At 52.5% G+C, this 8593-nt stretch overlaps 1 protein-coding gene and 1 pseudogene across 1 annotated transcript, besides 3 other annotated features; both read left to right on the forward strand.

Moving 5' to 3' along the window:
* On the forward strand, positions 1-3465 carry Tc00.1047053507531.10 (annotated as a pseudogene; the record flags this gene model as incomplete).
* Positions 1-8593: a sequence feature (heterozygous, Esmeraldo-like haplotype).
* Positions 161-219: a sequence feature (GA-rich).
* Positions 668-704: a microsatellite.
* Tc00.1047053507531.19 (phosphatidylinositol-kinase domain protein, putative) lies at positions 4728-8593 on the forward strand (the record flags this gene model as incomplete). Its single annotated transcript, XM_800528.1, has 1 exon — positions 4728-8593. A coding segment is annotated over one exon (3866 nt), but the record flags the coding sequence as incomplete, so codon positions are not given.

Below are 8593 nucleotides of genomic sequence, written 5' to 3' on the forward strand. Positions count from 1 at the left end.
TGGCACGGCTGCGAGAGTAAGCGGGGAGGAGAATTATGGGGAGGAGGGCAAGGGTCTGCAGGATGCTGAGGCGTTGTTGCGGGAGCGGTTTGGGCCACAGGATAAGTTGGTGCTTCGGCGGTGCCCGCGGCGTGGAGCTCGGCGAGCCACACATAAAATAGAGGAGGTTGGGGGGAGGACGAGGACGAGGATGACGCGGTGGTGGTGGAGGATGAGGAGCCCGTGGCAGGCGACGTATTGTATAGGGAAGACTCAGGGGCTACGAGAGAGTCGCAGTTGTCACAGGAGCTGACGATGAATTACCGGGCATCGGCGACGTGTCGACTGCTTGGATTTCCGGTGGAGCTTGCGGTGGCAGTTGGCGAGCGGGCTGATGAGGTTTTGGGGCGTGCCCTGCAAGATGCACTTGAGAGTGACGTGATTTTCATACTTCCCCAGCCAAAGGGCTCGGCGTCATCACAGACGTCGCGTGGTCGTGGACGCGGCCAGCAAAAGCGGGCCGGGCATTGGCGGCATAACGCTACAGCTTCGCTTTCACCGCGCCAACTTGAATTTAAGGCAATTATGGATGAACTGCGCGAATTGTGTGTGCATTTCAGTCGTGTGTTGAAATTTGCCATCAAGGGCCCTTCAAAAGTGGGGCGACGGGAGGATGACGAGGCAATCGATGATAAAGATAATAACAATAATAATAAAAATAATAACGGTGGAAATTGTAATGCAGATGCGGTCCGCTCAGATTGGATTTGCCGAGCTTACGTGCGTGACGAGTGGGGTGTGGCGCCAAATCTCAGCTTCACTGGAGAGGTGCGTGGCCAGTCAGCGAATGATTCACTGATGCGTTGTTTTGCGATGTTGCGGGACCGTTACCGTGAGGAGCTCGAGTCCGCCTTTGTGCAGCTGGAGAGTGTTCGCGAGGTGGAGGCTTTTGTTCGTCCATGGGGGAAATCCATCGAGAGACACTGCTTCGAAGAGGGCGCGGAGGAGCCGTCGTTGTCGAACAAGAAGGCGGGGCGGAAAAAAGGCTCCGCCGAAAAATCCGAAGAGGCGGCAGACGGCGAACGGAAAGAAGCCACGGAGTCTCCGGTGCCGGTTGAAGAACAGTATCGAGTGCTGCGTCCGACAACCTTCACGGCTGCTGTAATTGTCGAAGATGTGTACGGCAACATCAGCGTGAATCAAGTGAAGCGACAGGCCACGCCATTGGCGGCGTACCAAAATGCGTCGGGGCAGGCGCTTCGTTCGGAGGCCGTTCTTTCACCGGAGATTACAATTCTCGATCAGTGCCTCCCACCGGCGCCGTTAATCACCCGCATGCGGTGGCAGTTTGATGCGATGGTGCATAGGCTGGCAAAGGCGCAGGGGAAACGTCCGGAGGAGTTGGCCGTGATTCGGATCGAGGGTGACAAAAAAGGCAATCAGGAAATGGACGGGAAAGATGCAACCATTTCCAAAAAGCCCGACGGTGGAAGTGCCACACTGGCAATCGAGAAACAATGTGTCTTCTTTACCGCGTGTTTTATATCTGACGGAAGCGTTGTCTGGCAGAATAGCGGCTCGGGTCGCTACCGGCTTGAGTTTGACTGCTATGTACAGGCATTAACATATCTTCTTGATCAGTATCCCGATCTTGGGCTGGCGCATTTTGACGCACGTGGCGGTGGCGTATTGTTTCCCACCACGCAGCTTTTGGAACTTGCGGTACTTAAACATGACAATTACAACGTTGCCACGAACCACCGCGGAAAGTGGAATGTATACGCTTTGCTGGGGACACTCACTTCGCAGCTTATAGGGAGTTTCTACCAAACGACATATCATGAGGACCGCTCTGTCGGGGAGGCAAGGGCAATACTTACCGTGAATGACGGCTTGCATTCGGATCAGTTGTTGATTCAGCGCCAGGCGAAGAAGCGTGGAGAGGCCTGGCGGAATGCCTGCCTAGACGCACTGCGAGAAAATTTTCCCAATCAATACCGTGATGCACTGTTGCTTCACCCCGACATTGATCTCTCAAGCGATACAATGGCCCGTGGAAGCAAGTTTCGTGCCCTTCCGCGTGAAAAACGTGTGGAGCATATTGGGAACCTATTCTCACTTGTCGCTGCCTTTGCAGAGGAGGATTTGGGATGGCACAACTTACGTGTGCGCCTTCGCAACGCCTCAGGGGATTTGGGTCTTCCACAGTGGGTGGCGGAGATGGAGGCACAGATTGAAGGTGAGGAGCAGCGGCGCGTGGTTGCCATTTCTCCTCCATATTCACAAGTAAAACATGCCAGGCGTGTCCTTGTGTATCAGCTGGCACAGAAGTACTTTCCGAAAGAACTCCAGGCATATGCAAAACTGAATCGTGGTGACGCAATAAACCCTGACCAGGACGCGAGAAATGTTGACAATGCCGTGTATCGTGTGGGGGCAGAGTCGTTTGTGAGCCAGGTGATAGCACTCCTTGAGGAAAAGGCTTCCACCTTGGCCCCCTTCACATGGACACTTGAGCAACATGTTGACAGCAACACCTGCGACGATAATAGTAACGACGGCAGTGTTGAGTGTCTTCTTCGTCCATTTCACCCAAGATACCGGGCGGCAGTTTATGCGCAGAATGGCGACTTACTCGTAAGCGAACGCATTGGTGGCGAAGATGAGGGTGCACTGGTTGTTCTGTGCAGCGTTTTGCGCGCGGCCACGAATCGTTTTGCAGGCGATAAGGGAGAACAACTATGGACGGAGTATGAGTGCCATGCACCGCCACCTGTGAGCACTTCCCGGGAGCTGGCGCTGTACATGTTCAACGCCTTTTTTGGTGCCTCGAGCGCCGGCATCATGGACACCACGGAATCCTCCAATTCCGCTGAGCAGCAGGCAATTGACGTTGAGGCACGTGAGTTGGGTGGTTACTGGTTTGTGACGCTGTCCCTCTCAAGGGTGGGTGGCTTGGCTGTAGCGCGTGCCATCGCCACAGCGAAGCGGGAAGGCATCCGCGACGTGATTCTATTGGCCTGTCGGCGGAGTTTCCCACGTTCGCTGCAGTATTTGTTTGCGCATTCGAAAGAGATGAGTTCTTTTGCCGGGGAGGTATTTTCAGCACCAGTGGTGGAGATGCTGCCTGACACCGTGACTCGAGAGATCCAGCGGACGGTGGAGCGGGCAGAAAGCGCAGGGCCACCACGGCCGTATACGCTCCTGCGGCGCTGCGTCACACGTGACTTCCGCAACGAACGCTGGCTGCGTGTCGAGCAGGCGCCTAGTAGCGGGAGTGGGTTTGAATGCCGTATTTACCTACAGAAGCACAAGCGTGAGTCCAAGAAGGGCGAGGTCCAACTTGTGGGGTTTGGCTCAGCCTTGACTCGCGCGCAAGCGCTGCACATCGCCTCGCTCTGCGCGTTGGAAAATCTTTTTGAGGGAGATCTTGCGGAGGCCCTTTCACGCTCAGCGGGGTACAGGGACTTGCCGCCACCAGAGTAGTAAAGATAGCGAGAAAAACAGTTGTGGATGAAAAGGGGAAGGTGTGGAAGGAAAACATGCAGAATGATTTTTTTTTTTTTGCCGGATTTGATGGCTGTGATGGAGTGCCGCTGGGCGTTGGCTGGTCGCGATGCCTGACGGGGGAATTTTTACTTCATTTATCTTTAGGGGTCCTCTTCATTTAGTTCTTTTTTTGTTACTGCAGGGCCATTTGAGTCTCGGGAAGGAAGCCACAGGGATGGTGGAATTCAAGAGCCCCATTCCCTTAATGCCAGGAAGAGGCGCGGGGCGCACCTGAGAACGCGCCACTGGCCACCAAGAATTTTTGGCTGCGTCAGGGGCGTGCTTTGCCTTTGGAATTCAGACGAGGTGCCTCGTCAAACTTTTGTGACGGCCTTGTTGCAAGGCTTGTTTTCGTCCAATGGGGGGCGTTTTGGCGTTTTTCATCAGCGGGGGGCCGCGCTGCATGAAGTGGCGCCATTGGCAGGATTCGATGGACCGTTTTGCAGGCGATAAGGGAGAACAATTATGGGCGGAGTAATGAGTGCCATGCGCCGCCAGCTGTGAGCACTTCCCGGGAGCCGGTGTTGTACGTGTTCAACGCGTTCTTGGGCGGCTTGTTGTTGGGAAGCGACGAAGTTATGCATCCAGGGTTGATGCCATAGAATATGCGATCCTACTCAGCAGCCGGAACGAGATTTTTGGTGCCCTTGGGTGGATTCTTCTTTATGCGGACACATAACCGGGAAGTGCCTTGGCGAGTGCGGCCCATTGGGGTGGTGGCAAGAAGATTCTCTTTTCCCCGATCTCAGGTCGTCACTGAGAATTAGAAAGAACGTTGCCTGTAATATGACGGAGTCCACCTTTGACCTTTTTCGGAGGTGTGGTGAGAAAGGCATCTTGCGACCACCATGTGTTTAAGGAAAATATCGTGAAGGAGGGAAGTGTTTCTTAGAACTGTGGGCTGCTCCTGTTTTTGGAACTCAACGAGGGAGCAACGCCGGATATATTGGCCCATTGATGTCCCAAAAATTGCAGTACGGAGGGGAGTATGAGAAGTTGCGTGGCGGTGATGCATGTTTGTTACAAGCAGCTTCATGCCATGTAATTTGTCCCTCATCCGATCCTGATTCTCTCTCTTTCTTTGGCTGGGTCTTTTTTTTTTCCCCCTCTTTTCACGACACGTTCATATATATATATATATCACGCAAATAATGTACACTATCTGAGAGAAGAAGGGAGGGTGACCGCGTCTCTCTGTTATGGACGAAATCCCATTTCCCACGTGGGTGCGGCGTTCGCCGGTCTTTGCAATGACGCGGGTACTGGGCCAACACCTGCTGCAACAGTTGCAACCCACACGTGTAGAACCAACAGGACCAGTCATGGTGGAAACTACAACCACAACCATCACAACAAAAAGGGCAGTGACTGCGTCGTCGTCGCCCATACGGCGAAAATGCGGGGAGGTTACTCCTCTCAACACGAGGTCTCTTAGCAACCCCGAATGCTTTTCTCCAGTAAGATTATTTGGCTTAGACGAGCAAAATACAGGGGTTTTTGTAGACAATGTTGTGCGGCTTAACGAAACAAACACAACTTCTAACGAGTTTGGGGTGCAGCAGCGCTCTTGCAACTCCACGGGGATGCGGTTGGGCGACGTTCTGAGCCACCCGAGCGTTGCGCTACTGATTAGTTTGTCGCAGATCAACGAGCTCGTGTCACAAAAGGCCGGGGTGACTGTCAAGAACGCCCCAGCTTTGGTTTCCCTCATGGCTCTTGCAGTTGAGTGGCGTTCTTTGCCTTATGAATACACCAAAGGGTTTTATTCTGAGTGCGCCTCCTTTTACACGTTGTTGATGCGTCAGCTTGGAACCGCAAAGTTTTTTCCGGGTGTTGACGTGCAGGGATTTGTGGCGTCGCTTGTATTTTGTGGGATGCTGCTGCTGCGGGGCAACGGAGAGGGGCAGAAGGACGGTGAAAAGGATGGAGAGGAGACGAATGATCATGCCGGCCGCCGTGGCCACGATACGTACATCAGCCAGAGCAGGGGGAGAAATATTGGTCTGGCAGGGTTTGATGGCTGCATCATCGATTCCATCATCATTTCCTGCATTCCATCCGATATTGACGAGTGCGTTGAGAACCCTATTGCTCTTGGTGCTCTGAATGGACTCGCCCACACAACGAAAAGTGAACCTATTTGTCTGAGCTCGCAGCTGCTGAATCATTTACAAAATTTGACAGACGCCTTTACAAATTCATCCAGGCGAAGGGAACCGTTGCACAAACGGCTTCTTTGTTACCTCATGGAGGCGATTTGCTGCGCTCGAGGTGTAAATTACACGCGCATGCGCAATTGGCTTCGAGCCGTGCTCCAACCGGATTACGTATTACGAGGCCTCATGCAGAAAGAAGACCTGCATGCGCGCGTGGTCGCCGCGATGCTGACGCTCCTGACGGTGTGGATTCAAGACGCCGTAACAACATGTACGGTAAAATACAAAGGTGCGGGTGATGCTCAAGACGACATCTCTTCATTTTTCTCCCGCGAAGAATGCACAGAGGCTGATGCACTTCTAGGGAGTGTTTGGTCTGCCCTCCAAGAGGCTGCGAGCCGATGGGAGGATCTTCGAAAGACAAACGTCAAACTCTACGGTGATAACGTGCGCATTGTCGTGAAAAATTTATTACAGGCAGAGTTGGTGCGTGCGCAGTGTTACAGAACCATTAGTGGCATGTATCAAGAGCAACAAGTGCAGCAGGGGGATAATACCTGGACAGGAAGTTATTTGCCTTCAGCCGAGGAGGAAGATCTCCGCCTCCGTGTGATTGGAAACATCGTTAAATTTCTTATCCTTCCGACGAGCATATTTAGTTTCATAACGGCGAAGGCGTCAGCGGCCCGACTTCGACAGGACATCGCCGAGCAATGCGTCAAAGTCATTGCGTTGACCACTTCTGCAGAGGGCAAAGCTATATCTCTTTGGAAAAACGTCCCCATACCCTCTGCTGTGACGAAGGCACGGTATTCACACAACTACCACATCAATATTGATGGCATCGTCCGCGAGTTGATCCACCGCGTACTGGAGGTTGGAACTTTGGGGACCTTTCAAGCCACGCCTCTGGATGAAGAAGGGGATGAGGGTCGCATGGCGGCATTATGTCTTCAGGGACTTTGTGCCACAAATTCCCATGTGCGGTCCTTTGCGGTGACGGAGGTGTTAGATTCCGTTGTGCGTCTCTCAACGGTGCTCCAGTCTGTTGATGCCGAAAGTAACAGCAAGGATAAAAACGCATTGATTTCGTCAAGCCGAGCTGCTCCGCGTTTGGCAGTGTGCTTTGAGATGATGAATCGTCTGCTTGTGTCGCGGCACCTTTCCATTTTGAAGCCGCTCACTTGTGATGCCTTGTTGCGCTTTGGAAAAGTTTTTTGGGACACGTTCGAGGACACCCTGCGAGTTCATGTGCGCTCTGGGGATCTCGCCGACCCCACGATAAAGTTTCCCAGTACCACGCTGCTGATGGTTTTGGAGTCCTTCTGGGGACTTGTGCAGCGTTGTCACGAACGCATTCGCGTCATGACACGGGAGGGCCTTCGTCTTGTCGCTTCTGGGGATGGAGAGGCAAAGGCACGCCTGGTTGAGGCGTTTAACGCGGAGAGTCGTGTCCTCCGTGTGCTTTTGAGGACTTTACTGCGTTGCATGATTAATGTTGCGTGGCCCGGGTCTGGCATTCTCTACGGTAAATCCTCCGAGAGGGGCACTCATCATCCGGCCGTGTTTGATGTGCAACGTATTGCCGTTGAGGTGCTGTCACTCTTTCTCCGTCCCCTCTGCTTGCTATGCCAGCTTTCCACACTGTTTCCCGTGACGGATATCCGACACCTTGTGTATCACCATGAGAATGCACAAAAGCTCACGCAGTTGGATGAAGGGGAGTCCTTCTTGTGTCACTACTGTTTTCAACCATCTAATATCAACTCTTCTTTCTATGCCGAAAATGGGATGGCACAGTTCCGTTCTTGTTGGCTCATGTTATCATACTACCGTCTTACAAGAGAAGCACTCTTGCGGACCGAAAAGGATGCGACGAGTACTGCCTCAGAAAAACTGCGCTGCCAGGAAAAAGGTTTAAATTCAATGGATTGGACCAAATGTATACGATTGCTTGCCGCGTCCATGCCGCCCCTTATGCATATGCGATCCTCCGATTATCAGCAAACCATGGCAGACATAGATGTTTTGAAACATCGCTTATTCAGCAGTGGTGATTTAGGTGACGGTAAGTTTTATCAGAAGGAGTTGGTGCGTTTTCTTCAACGCTACTGTCCAGAGGCTAAACATGTAATTAAGCGTCTTTCTTTTTCGGAGGCCTTTTTGATAAATGCTCTTGCGACATTGGAGATGCTACGTGCATCATGTGGCTCTATCTCCACCATAACGCAATATCAACACTATGAACTACGGGAATTTGATGCCAGTAAGGATATTAGAAAAATTGTGAAGCATGTAACAAAGGCTGCCACGGCACGATATATCTCTGCTCTCGGAGAAACGCTCCCGGATTTTGCGGCGAGTATCATTGATAAGAATGCGCGGCAGCTTGTGTTGCTCTACGGATTTGCTATTGACTCTGTACGGAGTTCTGCAAAGGAAATCCTTCGCAATATTATTTCTAGCTTTCCCGCCTTTGCGACAAGCAGCACGGCCCTTCCTCTCTTGTGGGCGGTGATCAATGTGCTGGAGGTAGGGAACGCCACGGAGGTGGAACGTTTCTGTGAGCATTTGCAGTTTCCAGAGGCGCCAGCTGTTGCCACGGATCCTGATTCTCTTGAACGGCGAAATCGGCTAAGGGATGCTGTGGCATTTGCGGAGTATTGGGCTCAGGCGGCGCGTAAATTCTCGCCTTTGGCACTTGTGGAGCACGCCACCTTATTTATTGTGGAGGAGGAGGCCACATCTGGGGTAATCGGCTCTGCTGCCGGCTCGAGACTTGCCCTTCGTGCACACAACATGGACACTGCACCAGGCCATCTTAACCAGAATTATGCCCAAATTCTCATTAAGAGGAGCAATGCCCAAGGGCAAGTGATGGCAGCCTTTCGTTTGACTCCACATTGTGG

The sequence above is a fragment of the Trypanosoma cruzi genome, genomic scaffold (genome assembly GCF_000209065.1).
Source record: "Trypanosoma cruzi strain CL Brener 1047053516045 genomic scaffold, whole genome shotgun sequence".
Taxonomy (NCBI): domain Eukaryota; phylum Euglenozoa; class Kinetoplastea; order Trypanosomatida; family Trypanosomatidae; genus Trypanosoma; species Trypanosoma cruzi.